This window comes from Macrosteles quadrilineatus, unplaced genomic scaffold (assembly GCF_028750875.1).
Source record: "Macrosteles quadrilineatus isolate MER2022 unplaced genomic scaffold, UCM_ALF_1.0 Scaffold_1__1_contigs__length_201487025, whole genome shotgun sequence".
In the NCBI taxonomy this organism is placed as follows: Eukaryota; Metazoa; Arthropoda; class Insecta; order Hemiptera; family Cicadellidae; genus Macrosteles; species Macrosteles quadrilineatus.
Window position 1 is genome coordinate 196,789,535 of NW_026542594.1, and position 23,358 is coordinate 196,812,892.

The window sequence follows — 23,358 nt, forward strand, 5'->3', positions numbered from 1 at the left end:
TTATAGGGCAAACATAAACTCTGTAGCAATGTGAACAAGAGATGCGGCAGTTGTAATTGAGTGTGTTTATGTGTGTTGTTCATATAATTATCATGAGGACCACTGTTGACGTAAAAATGACTGAGAGAAGGAAGTAAAGGTATTAAGTTAAGCATTTTTAAGAGATTTGTGGTTTTACTAGATCAGCAATACATTTTAGTGTCCTCAAGCAATTTTGTCGTGACACTTATCCTACTAATAATATTATAAATGAGAAAGTTTGGATGTATGGATGTATGGATGTATGGATGTATGTTTGTGACAAGTGAACGCGAAAAATACTGGTCGGATTGGGCTGAAATTTGGCATGATGATAGCTCACATTCCCGATTAACATATAGGAATATTCTTATTTCAAAAATCCTTTCGGGCTCCGCCCCAGTGGCTCTGGAGTTTCCCATGTTAACCTTATGAGAAATGGAATTATTGAATCTTAACAGCTGTTTCAATTAAACAAGTTGGTTCTGTTCTATGATGTTCAATAGCATTAAAGTTACAAGGATTACCAACAGGGTGCAGCACTATTATTTCTTTTACATTTATGACACCAGCTAATTTGCAACCAAAAGGTGAGTGAGCGTAGCGAACGAACTTCAACCTGGAGGCGAACGAGCTAACCTGAAGGCAAGTGAGCGCAGCGAACGAGCTCCAACCTAAAGGTGAGTGAGCGTAGCGAACGAGCTCCAACCTAAAGGTGAGTGAGCGTAGCGAACGAACTTCAACCAGGACGTGATTGAGCCATGCGAACGAGATAATCTTGAAAATTAAGAAGTTAAACAGGGCAAAGCCCGCGGGTTACAGCTAGTTATTTATATTTTATTTAATGTGAAAATGATCATTATTATTGTAAAATTACATTGCTAGGTATACGTGGTTTGTCATTAAATGTAATAACGCAATAACCGGGTGCTTCGTACCAATTAGGTTTATGTACTGGTGGTGTTTATGTTTAATTAATGTAATTTGTCTTCCTCGTCTGTCAACGGGTAACTGGGTGCACGCACTAATAAGCAATGCATGTCTAACGGGTGGCTAACCGCACGTGGGGTAGCGGTCAGTGGTCAGAGTACGTAGCTCACTGTGTCGTGTGGTTGAAGGTGTGACACCGCCCCGGAGTCGTCGCACACTCGTCCCCGACAAACAGTCGGACAGAGAGGAGGAGTTGAGGGACAGAGACGACTACAAGCTGGTGTTCATCAGCTCCAGCGACTCCAGCAGCCGCGAGGAGTTGCAAAGTGACGCTGACGACAGATCGTCTACCAGCTCCGGTCTAGTGACGGGCAGCGCTAGCGAGTGTGACTGGGACTACTTCGAGCCCAGCGGGAGTGGAGGGGAGCAGCCAGCGCCGCCGCCGCCGTCCAGCGTCGTGCCTCATCAGTCGCAGTGCGAGCGTCAGACCGTGTGCGTCAGTGTGCCAGTGCCGATACCGGTCCCCATCCCCGTGCCGATCCCCGTGTTGGTCCCAGTGCCGTGGACTCCGCCTCCGGACCTGACCATCCGCATACAACACCTGTGGTCCATGCAACAGCTGGTCACGGTCACCCTAGGCGACCAGATGAGCCACGACCTGCGCGTGGCCGCACTCAAGCACTTCCAGGATCTCGTCAACGGTGCCTTGGTCGGTGTGGGAAACTCGGACGATAAAAGTGTTCCGTCCGATACAGTGTGCGAACCGCCGGTGCCGGTGCAGCGTGATGTGTTGACAGAGTGTAAAGCCGACAAGCAGGACGAAACTGATTTCGTAAGTCTAGTTAACGATAACGATACAGGAGTGATAGCAAATAATGTCACAGAAAAAGAAACTCCTCGCAACAATTTAGGACTTCACATCAGTGAGGATATAGACACTGACGGCGTAGTGTTAAAGAATTATAAAAAGTTGGATAATCATTTTCAAGAAAGTTTTGTGGAACCGAATAATCAAATAGAATGTTTGCCGAATGTGATAGAAGACTCGAGAGACGACGAGTCCGTGTGTTCGTCCACATCGTCTGAAGGCGAAAAGCCGACCAAGCGGTGCTACAAGCTCAACGGCGAGGAGAGCGAGGACGAGGGAGACAGCAGTGAAGATGACTCTTCCGGGGAATTCAGCGGAGGATCTTCACTGTCGTCGTCCCCGGGCTCGAGCAGGTTCAAACGAGTGTACGTGGTGAACGACTCGGACTCGGATCTAGGAGAACTGCCAGAATCTCAGGCCAATGACGAAGAGGACGGCGAGGTGACACTCATCAGACACGAACATTTAAACATGGACGAGATCAAACTATCAACGATATTACAAAACCCAGAAAAACAAGAACTTCCTATTTTTAAAATTGAAGACGTAGACAGTGATTCGATAATTCCTCTGGATAGTTTGGAGTGCAATATTGTCCGTCCAGAACTGGAGCTCCCGGAGTCCGAGCACGAGACAGCGTTGTCTCTCCCGGCGACTGAGGACAAGGATCTCGTAAATGACACTTCGATCACGCCCGACTCTGTCGATAACGACTCTTATTATTATTACGGTCCAAAAAGTATAAGTGAAACTGGTGAATTTTTAGCGCAAGAAATAAACTACTGTGATAAAATATCTCGGCGTGCCGGGGAGTTCGTCTTGGCGCAAACAGTGGAGGGGAGTGATGAGGAGTGCGGTAAAGTGTGCGAGACGCGCGGAAGCAACACATCGGACGAATTCTCCGGAACGGAGTCCATGGAGTTAGAACAAGGTCAGATCCGGGCCGGCGGCCCCGTTAGCGCCGCGACGGGAGAAAGCTGCGCGGCGGCGGCGGGACGATACACGAGTCTGGTGATGATCACTCAGGAGCCTGACCACGATCAACAAGATCACGCGGAGGCGGTGAATGTGGTGACGAGTGACACGACCACTCTCGTGACTAGACCTCAGTACAGAGACAGTGACCAGGGAGAAGTACATGTGGTGACGGGCAACGGCACGACCGCCGTGGTCATCCTAGAGGACGGTCTACCAGACGACGACTCGTGGGTGGAAGAGCTGGACCGTGATGAGCCACTCACTACCACCGAAGAGAGCTCGGAGGACGATCAACACTATGTTGACAGAGAAGAGGAGCTGCGGGGATACAACCGACCCGTCATCGACTTTACCCTTCATACCATCGTTGAAGAGAGCTGTGAGGAGAGTGAGGTGGAAATGGAAAGAAACCGTCCTACAGAGTTAGAAAAATACTTCTTCTACGGCGTGGGAGATGGATTCTCGGACAACCGCGAAATAGACACTATGTCAGAAACTAGCTCGTTACACAGTGAAGGTTTAGAAAGTTTGGGTGGATTTGAAGACGGTGACAGTAATGGTAAAGATCCTGCTGAATTGGCATCATCGAGGTTAGAAAAATATTTTCTGTCTGGTCTCCTAGGATGTAGCAGAAGAGATTCTGATGGCAGTGTAGGTAGTGATAGTGAAGGAAAGCCCAGTCCTGAGCAGCGCAGGAAACGACTAGTGCGAGCCCGTGGAACAGGCAGACAACATTCTAGCTCTCAGGATAACTTGCACGAGTCCGAGCCTCAGGACGAAGTACAACTGGAATCCGAAGGTTCGAGCACAGAAACGGATTCTCATGACGATCTCAGCAACTCCTTTGAAAAATCCGACGGTCAATTCGATACTGTCAAACGTACAAAGAAAAAGAAACGGTCGGTTGTGTCAGCTCCTTCTTTAGAATTACTAGAAACACCGGAAGAAGGCCCAGGTTCGGGAAGTAGAGACGAGCTCGATTCCGACGACGGTAACAAAACCCCTCAACCAGAGTTCCTATTGCCGGCCGATCTCGTAAGCAGCCGCAACAAACAACAAAGTAGAGATAGTGGATTCATGGGTAGTTGTGACGATTTGCTTAAAGACAACAAAGATGTTGCAAGTACTAGTGAAGTGCCGAAAACGACAGATTTAGAAGCGGAAAAAGTTCCTGTAACTCAAAGAAGCGAAGAAACTGTGATCCCTCAAGTAAAAATTTCACCCCCAACCGGTTTAATTAGAAAAGATAGTTTTAATAATTGGAGTTCTGACGAAGAAACGAACTTGATGATGTCTAAAATGAGACAATTTTTCAAAACTATGGTGGCCTCTCAGAAGGTGTCAAATCCCAATGTGGGTGCTAAATGCAAACCTCCTCAATTGGTCCATTTCGAGTCCGAACTAACGAGATTGATGAAAACTGTCCCCGGTATAAGAGACGAGCAAGTCAAGGAGATCGTTGAATACTTGAGTAGTGAAGACACTTGGAGTGATTCCTACGATTCTTCCGATTACACGAGCTCTGACCTCGAGGGGGGAAACAAGAAAACAGCTTTACAAGAAGAAATATCAGCTAGTTGTCGACAAATAATAAGCAATTTCGAAGCAGTGGAAGAGCCAGTTTCCAACTCAACAGACGGTGTTAATAAAGATACCGCCATCGTGTACCAACGCCTGGTTGCGTCGTTCAGCAAACTAGACCCTCCGAGCTCCGACTCGTCCGCGTCCCACAACTCGCCACCGCTCATCGCCAAGGTCATGCAACACATCGGTAGCAGACTGGTCGCCTTGATGCACGAAGTGTCCAGCGCGGAAGGTGGTAGTCCAAAAACATCACGATACCACAGACGACTACAACACAAGCTGTCCACGACTTCGACCACCGAAGACGAAGAAGATTCCATAGAAGATTACAGTCCCCTCCCGAGATCCAAGTCCCACGACCCTCTTATCGAAGAGAACCGCCAAGAAGCGAGTGACAACGAAAGGTTCAGTTGGCGGGGAAGTTTTGAATCTGCCTTGATGGCTTCGGACTCTAGACAACGTCTTTCTTCCACTGGGGAAGCGTCTGCGTCCGCCTCAGCGCTGGCGCTCGCTGCGAAACGACGCTCAGCGGGAGATCTACTATTCAAAACCTCTAGTAGGGAACAACTAGACAGAGTGAGGAGTTGTGGCAGCATCGGTGGAAGTGTCGAGGACAAAATTTGGGGACTGAGGCACCAGAAGAGGAGACGCAGTAGTGTCCCGGACTCTGGAGGCTCTAACGACGGTGACGACGATTCTGACGAGGAAGGAGTCGGGAGGTCGACAACTCTGCCTAGAAGTTTACAAAGTTCCTGCACAGCCACCAACTCTCTGCCGAGACTCCCGACCACCCCGACGTCAGCGTCCCCTAGTATCTACAAGGCCCACAGTGTTCACCAAGTGAGCGCCTCCAAGTCCGTGGTCTCGGCGAGGTACCGCCCCCCTGGATACAACTCCAGGTCCAGCGCGGTCGCTCCTCCTAGGAGGGACGGTAGACGACGCGCTGCTCAGACTCCTTCCCCATGTAACGTCTCGTCTCCGCCCAGCGTTGGTGAGTCCTTTAAACACATTAATGTTACAGGAATAAAAGTATAGTTTAGTGATCATCTTTATTTTAATCGTGATTATTTTCGACTTTTCACTATACCGCACATGTTTTTCCTGGACATTTTAGGTGGAGAAAAAACTGCGATATTATGAGTGTTAATACACGTAAAGCTATAATGGAAACAGTTAATTTGGCAACGATTCATTTAACTACTGTACAAAGTAATTGGTTTACTGTAATTTTGTAATTTTAGTTAGTTTTTCTGTTTTAGTACAATGGAATCGGGGTTTAAATGCAGTAGGCACATGAAGGTGCACTTAGAATCGTTTATTTAATGATTTATCCCAGCAGTACTAAATTAAATAGGCCTGCCAACCTTGCATACAGTATAAAATAAATATTAATCTTTAAAGTTGTCCGATTTTTTGAGACGTGTAAATTGAAATGCAGCTTTTATTTGTATGCAAACAATGTTTCATATTCAATTACGCTTATTACTTTCCAGAAGTAAATTTTTGCATTATAATATTTCCTTTTTCGTCAATCCTCTTGATTTGTTTTCGTGCCACGAAAGCTTTTTACATAAGTTTCAAAGTCTAAAAATAAAACCGCTCTGTACACCTTGTGTCACCTGACAGATCTCGCAGCTGTTCAAAGCTTAGATTGAGTAAGCGATGAGTAAACAAAAACAAACTCGCAACAACTCAAGTCTAACTGAAACACTCCCTTTTTGGGAGATTGCAGTTCAATAACAGATTTGATTTTTACGTATTTGATTTTCATAAAGGGGAAAATATAACTAACGAATTAATGCGTCAAGTATGCTTTGTGAAAACATATCCGTGGATATTGTAGTTTACATCGATTATTGACCTGATAATTAGTTTATTTCGAGATAAATATTTGTCTTAACCAGGTACTTTATGTGTTATCGAACCTTCCATCCGATCTCCATGAAACTTAGAGGAATTCTTATATATGTCACGGTATTTTTAATGATTGGTTCCCATTAAATCAGTGATATGATGAGTGCTGTAGTAAAATTGTAATGCGATTGATTATACAAAATACTTAGTTTATTATAATCAATGCTAAAACTAGCTGTAATTGCAGAAGCGTTTAAATGAAATACAGGGTGTTTCTTTTTTTTAACTTGCATCTTTATTTATGTAAAAACCGCAATAGATAGAAATATGCAGTTTGCGGGAATCATCTACTGTATTGACGTAGGGGGCCCATTTTTTTTTATTCAACGTTACATTCACATTCCCCCCTTTCCCCCCTGCCCCCAACTTAATTTGTTTAAAAAGCAAGCTACCCCTTGTAACATATCAAATGAAAGAGCATGAAAAAAGAAAATGTTTGGTGTAAAAAATTGAAAATCGGCTCATGAATTTGTGAGATAATCCCCCCTTTTCCCCTACCCATAACTTTTTTTTAATAGCAAGGTACCCCTTGTTACATATCAAATGAAAAATAAATTTCACCAAACATTTTCTTTTTTCATGCTCTTTCATTTGATATGTCACAACTTGCTATTTAAAAAAATTAAATTCTGGGGAGTGGGGGCGGAATATCTCACAAATTTATGAACCGATTTTAATTTTTTTTTTCATCAAACATTTTCTTTTTTCATGTTCTTTCATTTGATATGTCAAAAGGGGCACCTGGCTATTAAAAAAAAATAAGTTGGGGGGAAAGGGGGAATGTGAATGTAACATTGAATTCAAAAAAATTGGGTACCCTACGTCAATAGATGATTTCCGCAAACTGCATATTTCTATCTATTGCAATCTATCTAATAAAGATGCAAGTTTTTAAAAAAACACCCTGTATATTACTCTAGATTCATGTCCCGTTATGAATCACGGAAAAATTTCAAGTTGGATTAAAGTCAAGTTTTCACAATATGAGAATATTAAAAACCAAATGAATAATCTTATTTCAAGTAGAGTATTTTAATTTTTGTAAATTTACCAACCTGTATCCAAGTATTGTAGTCTTTTCAACATACCGTTGGCAGCATTGTTTGTCGAGATATTACGTCACGTTCTTCACTTACATAATAATAAAGTTACGCAAAACCTACAAACTCATTGTAGTGCCTTACTCGTGTTTCGTGATGCAAACGATGTCATAAACAATATTCATAATGTAGTAATTTATGGGGAGCGTGCTTATCTGGTGGTAGAGTGCGGGACTTTGGTCTCTGAGATCCCGGGTTCGAATCCTGCTCAATCCCCAATATTAAACGATTTGTGCTTTAATCCTTGCTAATAATACCATGGGACCAGCAATAGTTTTTAATCATATATTTTTATTTGGTTAACATAGTTTTAAAATAATTAAAAAGTTAAACAATAAACAAGAAACAAATCAACAATGAAACGCCCTCAACATAAAACGGAATGGAACTAACCTTTAAATTGACTTAAATTGATCCCTATGGAGGATAAATACAAATTGAATCTTTGATCTTTGACCGTACGTCAGAAGAAACAAAACGATTACTTATCACAAGCCTATGTAAAAAATATAATTAACCTGAAACGAGCATTAAACTACAAAACGCCCCATACACACTCCGGCCAGAACTTTGACATTGTCCTTAGTTGATCCATAAGGATCAAAAGATGTAGGGTTGATCACTGATCAGTAGGATATCACCGTACGATGATCGCACCATCGCACCACGGCACCAACCTTGTATAGCACCCACGCCGGCTTTCAAGGGCAGCCGAACCCTCCACACCTCTGCATCTACAGTACCAATCTCCAGGAGTCTTGTAGTCTGATCAATAGTGATATCCAATTTATATTTGATTAAAACCTATTTGATCAGAAGATCGCGGGATATGGGTAAATTTAGTAGCTTTTTGATGAATAGGTAAAGGACGCAGCGTTGAACTTGGGCTTATTTACGTAGTCCTTACTGAAGAACATTCTGATCAACTCGTATCCCTCAGACACCTTTGCCAATATACTAAATTTCAGTCCTATTTATTTAGAGGGCGTTTGGCGGTTTACTTTTTGTTGTCGTTTCAGGTTTAGACTGTTTTAACCACATAAACAATCTATTAATCGAAATATTGTTTACCTTGTGACATGACCAAAGAATAAGTCATGAATGGTAAAATATTCTCGTGATTTATCCTTAATTGGGATATAAAGCTCTTGTCGACATCGGCGCTCCAAAACGTTGCTAAACACATATACAAAACTGAAGATTTTACAATAGGGTGAAAAGTCTATTTGCACTCAGTCAATAGTCAATGTTGATCTTTTGAGCAACATTTGAGGTTCCAATCTTTTAAAAGCATTTCGACATAAAAATTTACCGAAGTAAAAAAATAAGGAAAAACTGCAGAAGGAATAGGTGCCGACGCATACCGCTTGACCGATAAGTTAATTAATTGTTCATCAAGCTGACTGTTATTTTATGTTTAATAAATACAAAAAAATACTTTGACGAGTTATTAGCAAACGTCCAGTAATAAAATCCTCCACAATAAGGTGGATTCTCGTTAGTAAATCGCCAATACGATCAAATGGTTTCTCGTATTGAATTTTGACGGTCAGATGGCTTAACGACCAAGTGTCTTGTCGGGCAAATGGTGGCCCCTGTGAACAAAGCTTTGCAGCACAGTAGCTTCGAGCGATGGCGTGGCGGGAGAATGGCGCAGGAGAAAGTGGTTCGGTATAGTCGCACTTTCATACTCCGGCTGCAGGCTGCAGTCATGCTGGACCCCTGTCTTAGTAAAGACGGTGACACACTATCGATCTTTTCCCCGAACAAGACCCCGAACCGAGCAGGGAGAAGGGAGAAGGGAGGTCGAAGGGAGGATGTTCGATAGTGTGTCACGAGTCCGTACACCGATCAAGACGCCGAACAAGACATCAGGCCGAGCAGGGAGACGAGCGCTCTGGAGGCGGTTTTTTGGCGAAAGATCAAAGAAAAGATCGGTCCGATGTACGGTCCGATGTACGATAGTGTGTCACGGTACATTTTTGCCCCGTACATCGTCGCGAGCGCCGCAGCGAGCGGCCGCCTGCGCTAGCATTGATAGTTCCGCGCTCTCACTCGCACACACTCTCTATCTCTCTCCAAACTTCCTTTTGCCGCGCTCGGTAGAATTCGTCTGGTCTTGGTCATGTTCGGGGAAATGTTCGGAGTAAAATTTTGCTGATATTTATCTCCCTTCTCCCTTCTCCCTGCTCGGTTCGGGGTCTTGATCGGGGAAAAAATCGATAGTGTGTCACCGCCTTAATACTGCAGTATTGCACCATTGACTTTGAATAGTTCAAGTAGACTTATAGCCGTATAATCTGATCCGTGAATTGATGTGTGTCTTTGATAATAGGGGTTTTAACAAAATGTCTTTGTATTATTCGTAGTCAGTAACAAAGCTATCTTCTCATTTGTTCACTCACCTTCGTCTTAAAATACCTACCACGGTGTGTAGGTATCGTATAAAGAGTTTAATCATAGCGTCGTCTAATGCAAGGTTACAGTTAGGTAAAAGTGGCAACGTCGCAGCCTCGGCCTACCGAAAACAGCTGTAGTGGAGCTTCTGCCCAATGTTGATGTTTCCACGTTTGCTATTACTGTTATTACCATGTCAAAAGGCCGGCCGGTGCGACGTTGCCACACACCAACACCACGGCTGTATGATGAGGCTGTGGTCTAATCCTAACAATCATGTTGGTGAAATACAAATAACGTATTAGTAAACAAGAAAATCGTGTACTTACAAATCGTGAAATTTATTTATGCTTCAAATTAAACATACTCCTCTGTACACTTATCATCCTCGATAGAGGTTGGCGTTATGTAACGTAATTGGATAAATAATTGTATTATTGAAGAGTCGCCTCTTACCTGAGTAATAAATTACTCGGAATACCCTATTATTTTTGTAACCGTCTGAACTTTTCGAAAGAGCGAGTGAAATATCTAGGCCGCTGATCGTGTCTATTAACGCATAACGAGACAATGCGGTGGTTATAGGATTACTGAGAAAATGTTTTTTGCAAATTCGTCCGAAAAACTTTCGAAAAAAAAATAGCCCGCTGGTTGTGTCTTTTTACTCCCTGATGATTAGTTGAAGGTGACTTGACTGATTGTTTATGCCAGTAGTTTCTAGGTTATATTTTGATGTTTACTGTTTAATTTTTGTGATTTCCTCGTCATTTAAATTGGGGGGGGGGGGATTGATTAGTTATGCAACTATAATTTTAACAAGTAAAAGTATTTACATAACTGACTGGTTTTTTTTGTTTTCGCTGTAAAACCTGTCTCGATAAATAAGACAATTGGTCAAATTTAATGTTGGGTTGAGTATGTTTATGGAGGTTGTCTAAATTTGTTCTATTAATTTCTTTTGTCACACTGGATTGACCAGATATATACCTTATACTAAATTAAACAACCTATATGTCGTGTGTACTGTAATATTCAACCGAAAAGCAAATTTTTCACGAAAATCCACCCTATGATAAATTTAAAGAACAACGTTACTCAACATCCGTGGACACATACGTCACCGGATATAAAACAAGCTTCGGATTTCACCATTTGAAAAAAAGGTCTTTCTACAGTGTCTAAAGTCAATGGTTATACGTTCGAACGACCAAAATGGGCTTACGGTTACGTCTGTTGCAAACATAACCGAACCAGGTCATGACAGATGACACGTGGTTGGTGTAGGTAAACAAACTGCTGTCCTTGGCGTCACACCTGCTTTTCATTGACACTACTGATCAGTCATTGGGAAATAAACATCTGGTTGTCATTCTATGGTACGAGAAAATAGCTTATTGAAATATTAAAATTGGTTTTGAAATTAATAAATTCTAAAGTGCGTTGCAGATACGTGTCACAGCTGAGATGCAGTACTGTTTCAGTGCGTTAAGTTTTGTTATGAAATGCATGACGAAGGATTTCTAACTCTGTATCACAGAGAATGTAATGTAAACGCTATGCTGATTCAGACAGAACATTAGTAGTCTCTGACTGGGATGTTGATGTTGCAATGATTTGAATAGAGTCAGTGACGAGATTGTATGAGGCTCTGGTACAATCAAAAGTCGAGATGATCTCACAATGACCCTTCGGCAATAGTAATACCGATGAATACTTCTTGATCTTATTAAAAGTTGAGCCCCATTTGTCCATCTGAACACTTTGCTGACAATGGTAAAAGATCATCAATCTTACTGCTTAGATTGTTGGCATTTTCGTTATGTGCTCAGCAAATTCATGAAGTTTAGCAGGTCAGTCGAAACTCTTGACGAGTAAATACTGTATATTCTCATCAGAGTTCCAATTGTTCGTCTGAACAATTTTCTAACATTGATAGAAGATAAGTAACCTCTAACTACTATACTGTTAACTATTTTCATAACGTGATCAGCATTTGTGTAACGAGGTGCTCTTTTTGTTAAAGAAGTCGAAAACACCGACGAATACCTACTGCATCTTCTCACAACGAGTTCCAAGTTGTCATCTGAACACTTTGCTGACTCTCGTAGAAGATCAGTAGCTTAGCTGGCTCTACTGTTTCTATCACGTAATCAACAGGTCCGTGTAAAGGTGCTCCTACAATTTAGCTAGTGCATTCGAAACACAGTACCTACTGTATCTTTTCGTAATGAGTGCCAAATTGTCATTTGAACACTTGGCAAAACTGATAGAAGATCAGCAGCCTCTCCCACTATAAAGTTAGTTGTTTTCATGACGTACTCAGCGATTTCAGATCAAGGTGATTCTACAATTTAGCTCGTACAATCAAAACTGAAAACTCCTTGAGTAACTACTGTATCTTCTCACAACCGCTGACGTTCGCTGATCAGCAATTTTGCTTCCTGGACTGTTAGCTATTTCTATGACGTAATCAGCAAGCCGTGTCAAGATACTCCTGCAGTTTAGCTAGTGCATTCGTTACACCGACAAGTACCTACAGTATCTTCTCAGGGAGTTCCAAGCTGTCTTTTGAACTCTTGAAAACGCTGACGCTGGCATATCAGCAATCTTGCTGCCTTGACTGTTAGCTATTTCTATGACGTAATCAGCAAGTCCGTGTCGGGACGCTCCTACAATGGCTCTAGGACAGTCGCAACACCGACGATAGCTCGCTATTGTTTGCCAGGAAACAATTATGCCACTGGGCATGCGTGCGTGAACTCTACTGTAGACTCTCTTTGTCTGGTTGGACTTGGCTTAATGTTTTTACTGCGTTTCTGACCTCAATTTACTTTTCCGGGTCAAGCTCTGTAATTATCAACAAAATTGTAAAATGGCTTATCATTCATTGCCAAGTCTTGCAATCGACAATAAGTTAAGTCCTTGTTAAGTCTTGCAATCGAACTTATCGGAATCAAGTTTACCAGTTATTTATGAACGTTACCATTCATTTATTTAAGATTAAGAATACCTACGGTGATTTGAGTTGCATCTTAGCTATTTTATCTTCCAATTTACCGTTCAGTTCTCCAAATTTCCTTTGCGTTTTCTTAATTATTTTCATAATTTGAGCAACCCAACTTGCACGTCGATAACCAGCTATTTTGTTTTGCCCATTGCATCCTTTCTTCGACCTTCCTAAAGTTCAATCTACATCTTACCAATATATCTTCATATATTCCGCTTTTGATCATGTAGACAATCCTTTCTTTTTATAGCTCCTTAAGACCGTTGCTAAATGTTCTTTCGCGTTCTTCAGTTCATAAAGTAGCCATCCTTGTCTAAATACTCTCTCGTCGCCCCTTGTCTCCTACTTCTTTGGACGTGAATACTTAGTAGTCAAATCAGAGACCAGTGCAAGAAACCAGTATATAGCTCTACCACAAAATTTCTTTTCGCGAAATCAAAACCGAGGAGTCTAATTTGGCTATATACTTCACTCAACACGTTTCCCCATCTTTTCAGGTTAGAATTCAGCTTATAATCGCCGACTCATATGTAAATCAGACCACCATTGTTCACTTTGACCCGGCACGACTCGCGACTTCCCAGAGTTGAAGTAGTGATGTTCCCATCGCTTGTGAGAACGAGGCTTCCCCGCCACTTTCCCTGGACCAGAGAAAGCACCTAATGGGATGTGACATACGGGTCTGGAGAGCGGAGTAGGAGTGTCTGGCTTGTATTTGGTCGTGCATTAATTGCGCCAAAGAGTTCCTAAATTGCGATAGGCCCTCGAAGGGTCCCAAAAATGCTCCTTAGTTGTTCCAAGCCCAAGCAAGGTTGCAAGGAAGCAATGTGCTCCCTGGCTGGAGTGTTTGGCGCAATTCAGGAATACCCGACTCATTTCAGTTGGTGCAATTATTCCCGCCCTTGTATTTGAAGAGTTTGCTTCGAGTGTTGTGAGAAAAGTATTGAATAGGACTCCAGCAAAGACTGGTGGAAAAGTAGGCCAAGGTCGAATGTTAGCATATCGGGCAACGGGCTCGCCTACTTATGTATCAACGTCTATAATCACAATTAAACATTATCAATGGCCATACAGGGTGTTAAGTAGGTTTAAGTACGTGACGTATAGCTTTCGTAGACGGTGGTCATAGGGGATTAGGTACTTTGGTATGATACCGACCACGCATAATAATTATAACCCAACCTAACCTAAGGGTTGGCTATGTTTTAGGTTAGGTTTGGAAGATTTTGTTATTTAAACTAATAAAAAACTTATTAAGAAGTTTATTTATGAGGGTGGACGGTGTAATACCAAAGTACCGGAAAGGTAAAAAAACACCCTACCAGGAAAGTGGAAAAACATCAATGTTTGTATAGATTGTAAGTGAATGTATGTATTTTTTAAATGTCAATCCAACTACAGAAAACTTAATCTCAAAAACCTGCCTCACGCGTGTTGTAGACCTGCCAATTCTTCAGGACAAGCATAAGGCTCTTTGATTCAGTGATTTTTGTGCATAACGCCAGATACAGCACAATCCTTATTCGCATTCTTACTCTTTGATAAGAAACGAGCATATTATGTGAAACGTAAAAGAATTCCTAATACAGGAAAATTACAGTGTTTCCAGCTGAAAAATGAAGAATGTAGAATGGGGTGAGGTAATCTTTGTAGCTTTGTTACTGAGACCAACTGTTTCTTAGCCATGATCTTTTCTTAATCTTAATGATCACGTACAGCTGGGTCTAGTTCCAAACCCTTATATAGGTACTAGACTTTTATCGAACCGGAGACCTTTTCATTATCAGGTGAGCACTAAAGCCACTTAGCTTCCCAAGTTATCTTAGACTGTCTATGATCAGTGTTCAACTTCTTTATTTTGGACTACCAACAACGGTTATCAAGGCTTTCATTGTCCGGGAGTTTAGATACCATGTTCTTGTCTTATTTTAGGGAAGTTTTGCCCTAGCACGCTAGACTCTAGCCTGGGAAGAATTGTTTTTCACATTACTTCAGGGTAGACATAGAGGTTGCGCCATTATCACTTGAATAAAATCCATTAGTGATTTGGTAGGGATTGGAACCTAAGACTTCAGGGAAATATCGCGGTCTACCACTAGACCAGCTCGCACTTCATAGAGACTACCGGGTATATTTATCGAAACAACCAACTTCTTGGAAACCCAATTTCAATTATTGTGCAATTCGGTACGATTCGTGTAAATCAACTAATGCAAGGTGGACAAACGAATACAATGGATAGCTAGACTAAACAGTGGACATGTGGCGTACCATATACGTGGTCAGATTGTAAACAGACACCTTTAGAAGCCTCACAGGTGCGCAACAGCGAGATCTAGGGCGTAACATGCTTGGCACACGCGCACGCACACGCCCACGCATTGTGCCATAGTGTAGCAGATTGTTCAAACCAAACTTTCTGTGTTGAAAACGGAGAATTACAGTACGTACTTCGATGTAGAAGCTAAGTTATGTAGAAGTTCTTTTCGAGAAGGGCCGCCACCATTAAAATGTTGACTTTGCAAACGAGGGTGATGTATATCGGGACATTTTCAACGTTTTACTTTAATTTCGTAAGGGAACGTACTAACCTAACCTGTGCTTCTTCATATCAATCATGTATAATAGGCTGTGGTTGGCGAATTTGAGCCTAGAGTCCAACCCTGTCTAACCTACTCGCTCCGAACATAACCTTAACCTAACCTATGTTAACTCAACCTAACAGAACTTCAGCTGAGCTTACAGAGTCATAACCTCACTTACATCCCCCTCATTTGCACAGGGTAATTTTAATAGTGGCTCTCCTCTTAAAGTTGCCATAACGTATGATGATTAAGTACTCAACTAGTATGATCGTAGTTGTTAAAAAGCCTCTTGTCTTTTGCCTTGAGACAAAAGTGGTAACATCGCAGCCCCGGCCTACCCAAACAGCCGTTGCAATATTGGAGTGTCTGCGCAAAGTTGATGTTTACAGGGTGTTTTTAACATGCCAATAGGCCTCTGGTGCGACGTTGCCACACACCAACGCCGCGTTTGTGAAGGCTCTATGTCCTGGCTCAAAAAACAATTGATTACTGTTAGTAGTGAATGACAAAACTGCACAAGTAATCATACTCTATTCGACACTCGTTCATACTGTCTCTTAGTTTTAATAACTTAATGGTACTTTCGGGAACTATACAGTGAGTATACACAACACATGATTCGTTTTCAGCTGTACCAGCTCCCAGCTTTGACTTTATAAATACACAATATTGATTGTTTTCAAAGTCAGTGTTGTAAGCCACCTTATGGTCATCCCAAGATCCTACACGTAGTGTTTTCAACCCACGAACTCACGACCACTGTACGCCTACGTGGCGTAACCCAATGGCTTTGTACATCTGTACTCTATAGTACGTTATTTAAACTGTTTGTCACGAATTGTGGTCTTTATTTGTTTTACCGTTAGTTTTACTCACCTCATACACACTGTGTGAAGTGTAAAACTTGGGGTTATGATTACCTTTACAGTATTTACAAATAGGGGAATTGACTTGTAGACTGTGTAGTGCATTATGCAAATGTATCATTCAACAACTGTACGTCTTTCGATAGAAATAAGGCTGTTTGGTCCATATAATTGGGATGTCTTCTTGACTGACTGACTTTCTACTGTTTTTATGAAATATACTATTCTTCTCTAAGGTACATGCGGCTTTTTACATACGATTAAGCCCAAAGTACAGTAAAACTTCGTTAGGATAATTTGGGGATCTAATTTCTCTGGGTAGATGAAATAAACTGGATCAGCTGTTTGTATTGTTGAATTGTTGACAAGAAACTAAATTTGCTAAACCCTTGAAGTAGGTGATATCTCATTGGAGAAGTAGTTTCAGTTCCATGTCAAATTTGTATCCGTATCCAGATTCAGGATTTAAAAGAATTTAGATCAATTTAATTGGGACACGGACGAATTGGACTTATGTAAGTTTTTTTCTGGTACACCAACCTGTAATCATGCCAAATTGAGGGATAAACAATACATAAACAATACGTTAACCTTGACATTTCATGTCCTCAACTACATATGAATAAATAGTCAATAATAATATGTGAGACTTCCTTTGTGATCGACTACAAAATATTATTTGTCTTCGTATGTTTGACAATCCAGTCCATATATTTGTCGTTATCAGATGAATTGCATTCGCCTGAGTGGTGTGTGGCCACATTGAATACCCTATATATATTCAATGTGTATTCAATGGTGGCCAACGGCCGCGTGGGCCACTCCGAGATGTATTCTCAAGGTCACTCGGTCAACTTTCTGCATCAGGGAAAGTCTTCAGGTTCAGATCCGCCTCCGTCTCTTTCCACCTCTCCGCTCAACCTTGATCGGTTTAAAACTCAATCTGCACGTTACATTTTCATTTACATATACCGGTAATCAAAGTAAAGAACGTTCTACGAGGATGCTGTAGTGCACTGTGCATAGCGATAGCTTAATGCAGCGATTAGGTTGTTAGAATAAGAAAACTTCGGTGTGTTCAAAGAAGAACAGGACTTGATGGCTTTGATGGTTTGAAACTGGGCACAACTGTTCTTGATGGCTTCATAAATGGTTCTGACTAATGGAACAGTTGATCTTGGTAACAAAGCTACATAGATAATCTCACTCCGTTCTATACTCATCCTTCACTCGTATTTAAGTTAAATTGCGCTCGTACATGGCGTCCCCACATCAATTGATAATAATGAATTTAAAAGTTCCATTTAAAAATTTTCTTTTGCTTTAAAAACATTTTTTTTTAAAGCTATGTCACCTCTATTATATCGCAGTGGAGCTCATTGCCTTCAGTAGTTTAAGGATTTCTTTCCGAATACTACCAAAGCATTTTGATGAATCTTTAAATTAATTAATTGCCACTGTAGTACATGGTTTTCAAAGCAGTGCTTGTCTTCAATTGAAACGTATTCTGAAAGGTGGTCACAAGACACTGTGGATAGCATGTGCTTAAGTGGAAACACCGGACGTGAAACAAGTCTATAGAATCAAGCGTGAAGCCATTGTAACGCTACCGCGACTGCTCATTACAAAACACCCTGGCAGATATTCACTGCAGATACAAGATGCGGTATATTAGGATTAGCATCATAATCATGACAGTCAATGGGTTTTGCTAAATAGTCATAGGCACGGCGCAGCTTTCTTTGATGCCTCAGGATTTTCCAAACTTATCATCATGGGTTAGGTTTGCGCGTTATAGCAAACTCAAACCCCATGGCATGTTTATCCCTGCGTACCCAAAAATTATCAAAGAATAGCCTTTTTTCGTACTTTTTACTTTGAATACTCAAGACTTCTCGAAGTTCAGACGGCTTCTGCACAAAGTATACAGACCAAACCATATAGCACTTCGTTCGTTCTCGTAGATGGACCCTACTGGACTGGGGATGTTTTAGGACTGTGTCCTCTTCAGCCATGGAAATATAGGACTTTCAGCTTGTTCTAAAAAATGTGTAGTTTGTAGTACTGTACTGTAGAGACAACGTGGCATTAAACCAGTGTCACGGACAGGTAACCACCGACAGGATGTGTTATATGCCAGGTGCTACTGGTTCTGTTGGCCTACTGTTCTACTGTACTGGTTGTTGTTCAGTTGACCACAGCTGTCCTACTGTACTGGTTGTTGTTCCGTTAGCCATAGCTGTCCTACTGTACTGGTTGTTGTTCAGTTGGCCACAGCTGTCCTATTGTACTGATTGTTCTGTTAGGTAATGCTGTGGGGTACTGGTTGTTCTTCAGGTGGCAACTGCTGTTCTAATGTTCTGGTTGTAGTTCAGGTGGCCACTGGTGTCCTACAGCTGGTTATTGTTTAATTTTCCACAGCTGTCCTATTGTTCTAATTTTTGTTGTTCAATTAAGTACTGCTGGCCTACTATTCTGGCTGTTCAGTTGGCCACTGCTGTACTGGCTTGTTCAGTCACGAGGGCTCACTGACCTACCCAGTAGGAAGTAGTGATGTCATATTTACTAAGGAGCTCTTATTAAAGTTCAAGGCATTTCTTTGACATCGCTGCCTCAAGGCCCAAGGCTAACCACTTCCCTCTCCTCAGCTGTTGTGTGTCTTAAACATTACAACTCGGCTTTGAATTGACAGTGCACAGAGACATCAAATAGATGTCATGATAGCATTGGTTATAAATGATGGAGGTTGTAAATACAAAGGGGTAACGTATAAAGAAATATCTGGTAAGGTTGCTTCTTTGCAAATTCCTCTTTTTGTTACTTCCTTTAACTAAAAATCGCCGAAGTACTACTGAAAGGAGAGTTTTTGTTGAAAGTACAAACTGGGGAGATTAGGACGCACACGTTACAGACTTAGTCTTTGCAAATCTAATTCCACGTCTTAACTTTCTCTTCTTCAATAGTTTTATTTTTAGGATGCAAACTAACAAATCTGACAACGGATTGTTCGTCTGCTAGTAGCTAGTAAATAGTGAAGGATGCTAGCGCTCGTGTGATGTAACACTCGACTTGTGAAACTACGGCTTAGTTTCAACATTCTCCTTTTTAGATTTATCATTTTACCGAGCAGCCGAAGACAATTTGAAGTTATGTTTCCGTCCAGTGTATACCACTTCGTGTTCATGTTTACCACTTAGCTATTATTTTATTATATGCAAAACTAGTACGACAAGATACAACTGTTTTGTAAACTGATACTGCTTATGGCACTGTTACCAAATATCAAAGCGCGTTGTGAAATTCGTCCTGAAGAGAGATCATTCAGTCAAGATCAGCGTGCGCTTGGCAACAAAAACAACTTGAAGGCAAGATCAGTATTCGAGAGCCCAAAGAACCCCAGTGATGGTAACAACTGGAAATTCTACATGGGATGTCTGCTTCAGTATCGAAAGTAAATGTTTTACTAACCGCAAAGTGAACTTCAAGGCGGGCTTTGAATAGTTATAGGTATTCGAGAGCCCAAATAACCCCCCAGTGCTGGTAACAACTGGACAATCTACAGGCGATGTCTGTTTCACCAAAGTCAACGGTCTAATGGCCGCAAAGTGAACGTGTAGGTAGGCCAATGAATGTCCAGTGGTGACAGTGACCGCTGACCGCTCGCCAGTGACCTTTGACCGGCAAATGTCATTAGCCCACCCAGTGCTCAGCCGTCGTCATCTCTTATGATTATCATCTCGACGTCTTTTGCGTCCTTTGCCGCCGACATGTCTGTGCCATTACACCACTAACGACTTACTTAGCATGGAAGACGCTAGAAACGTGCGAGTGTCGGCTCACGTGTGTGACGTGGCAATTTGTACCAATTTGGAGAATGATCAATTAGCTGATGAGCCTAATTGCACCAAGCTAACACGTGGGCGGCTTAGTTCTTTTCATCCAAAATTAGGTTAGTTTATTTTCCGAACTCATCTTTTAGCTTCTTCCTTCGCCTTAATTGTGAAAAACTTGATATTTCCCCCTTAGAAACGTATGACAGTTGCGAAAGTCATTTGTAATGATTCGCTTTAAGTGAGGTGTTCTATTCTCTAAATCCTAAAACGTCATAATTTTACTATACAACTGCAGAGGTCATTTGCAATGAGATTCTTTAAATACTTTTTGCATCATCCCACGCTGGTTCTTATATCTGAAAATGTATCGCCTTTCTTGGGAAGCTATGGGGTAGATTATTTGAAACAATAACATACATTGTTTTATGGTCAAACGTAATTCCCTAAGGTAACTTTTAACGTCAATGAGTAACTATCTTGATTGTGAAACACATTCTCATTTGCAAATCAGGAATAGGCCTACGCTAAGGAAAGTACTTTACCATTCCACTGCATGAACGTATTCTTTACTTCGTAGAACCACTTGAAGTAAAGGAAATCGAAATGCTCGGCTGGTTTTGAAAAAAATTGAATTCCGTCCACAATCAGCTGTTGGAGGTTTAGGCAAGATTGTGAAAAACCTCCGCGTGCTGCTGTAATCCTCCAATCTGTCTGCCCAGCAGTCCATGTCTGCCAGCATCCATCTCGGTAGTCGTGGCGGCCCTCACCTCTTTCTATGACTCAACTGCTTTGTTCTTGACAGTGATTCTGGAATCAAGATATTCTGATGGAGCAGTTTTTCATTTTTTATTGTTGTTTGCTACATGTTTTACGTTTCAAAGAGAACTACCAATGTGGTCTTGTTAATACCCAACGACGGTTTGTTTAGGTTCATAATATAATTTTCGTTTGGGGGATTTGTCTTATTTACTAGCTAATGAGGACGTTTCCGGATAAAGGATTTGATTTTCTGTCCCTTCCATTATCTGGTACTTCTCCTTACTTAGCAATGCTGCAAGCTTGCTTGATTAAAGGAACACCGCACTCGTCAGAGAGGTATGCTTGAGGTTCTTAGTTAGCCTTGGAACATGCTACCAAATTACTTATGCATTCCTCAAATAAAAGGTGGGAAGTTTGAAATCCTGACCTTTACCTTATTTTATTGAAGGTACTCAGAAGTAAATTGTAATAGTGTTCTCGTGCACTGTTGTGTTTGATATGGTCATTGTGACGACTGACGAAACATGCAGTACTTTGAATTTTACGATTAGAACTGCTGACAGGTACTGTAAATCCATGTTATTGCAGTTTCGCAGTAATTAGGACTTCTTGACGATGGATATCATTTCAAACGCAAATGAATCGCCAGGGTTGGTCCTGGTGGATGCTGTTGTACCTCGCATCGTCGCTAGCTGGTTGTCTTATCAAATCTACACGATAACAGGTGAATCACACCTGGTGATAAGGTATCTCCCTCCCCTGTCCTTGGGCCTTATCTGTATTTTACAACACGTTTTCATCCCACCTCAGCAGACAGGTGTAGCAAGCGTTAACTTAGCGTTCTAGCAGTAGTTTTTCTTCTTTTTTGTCCTAGGACGCTAGGGACTGTTTTTCACATATACTCAGGCTATACCTAGTGGTTGTGTCATCACTTATATGAAATTCACTGGCGGTTCGGTGGGATTTGAACCCAGGACCACAGTGGCCGTAGTCTCGCGCTCTACCAGCTCGCTCCCCTATTTCTAGAAGTGCTCAACAAGTTGAATTGTTGATGCAACTTTGATTCTTTAGATATGAAGTTAGTTGGAGCACAACACTTTTGTGCCGTAGAAATAATTAACTGACGAACCTAATTGCATCAAGACGAGCTAACACATCTTTTGGAACGGCTTAGTTATTTTGTTTCGAAATTATTAAGATAATCTATTTTCCAAACTCATTTTTTGATTCTTCCTTCGCCTTAAAACTTCGTAAAATCATGAAAAGCGCTTATCGTATTTCTGGTTAAAACCCCTCGATTGCTGAAGACAATTTGGAACTCACATTAAGCGTATGTCAAGAAATGTGATGCAGCGGAACCTCGATAAAAAGTTACCCTTGCATATTTAACAATACGTGTAACATCTTTTTTGAGCGCCGTTGACTTAAAAATCGCCAAATAAGGCGTATCCTCGATTTCTCCTAACACTGAGAGTTGAGTGAGAACATTATCCTCTACAGTCGACATCATTGAAGCAACTGACCGAGGCTTGACCCATAAAATAATAAGAGTGGTAAAGATTTTAGTTTCAAAAATGTATGTTTCATCTGTTATTAATGAGGTAGATTTTGGGTGGACAAGGCTTTGGACAGTTTTCTCCTCGCCCGATGGTTATATCAACAATCTACCTCTAGGGGTTGACGGGGGTCAGCGGCACGTTAGTTCTCCCCTTCGTCAAACACGCGTGTCTCGACCACACACCACACACCACGCACCACGCCCTGGTCTACTCAATAACGACCACACCGGGCCCTTCCACCTTCCATGTATTAAATAATCATGACCATTATGTCTGACAGGTTTTTAACGTTTCGCTCAATTAAGGTTGTCAAATGCATAATGCTTGCATTGCTGTCTTTGGGACATCGCATGTTTACATATAAATGTGATAATTAATTGATATGTAACAGCTGTTTTGGAAAACAGCTGTTTTAGGGGTGCAAATTTCACCAGTCACTGATGTTCCTGGCTGTCTGAAGGCCAAATTTAGCTATACGACCACATATTATCGTTATGATTATCAATGAAGATGGGAAATGCCTCCTAGGTGCGTGTTTTAACCGAAATATGAGCGAAGGATTAGTTTAGAATGGAGTGAGATGATCTATGTAGCTTTGTTACTGACCGAGATCAGCTGTTTCAATAGCCAGGATAATTTATTTAGAGCTAATTTTTCCCAGGATGATCCGGCAACATTTTGATTGCTAGGAGAAACACTGCCTCAGAAAAGATTCAGGCGAAAATAACCGTCCATTTTTATTAGATCATTCCTAGAGTACGAAGTTCTGAAATCAGCTGATTTCTCGTGTACTAAGTTCTAAAATCAGCTGAGTAACTGTTTGCCGTAGTTCAGAAATTATGCTTCCTACCGGTATTTGTTTACCGCACTTATATGTCGTTGATTACTAAAACTGCAATTTTGATAACAAAACAGATTATCAACTTATCTATTTTATTTTTTCCATACACGTGTGTATTG

At 41.5% G+C, this 23,358-nt stretch overlaps 1 protein-coding gene across 3 annotated transcripts in view; it reads left to right on the forward strand.

Moving 5' to 3' along the window:
- The window catches only part of LOC128993517 (uncharacterized), an 80,536-nt gene that overhangs the window by 38,648 nt on the left and 18,530 nt on the right, over nt 1–23,358 (forward strand). For all 3 annotated transcript variants that reach the window (XM_054417477.1, XM_054417494.1, XM_054417486.1), the window contains exon 6: nt 1,137–5,369. In XM_054417477.1, the coding sequence (XP_054273452.1) occupies nt 1,137–5,369 (4,233 nt within the window). The remainder of the gene's footprint in view (nt 1–1,136; nt 5,370–23,358) is intronic.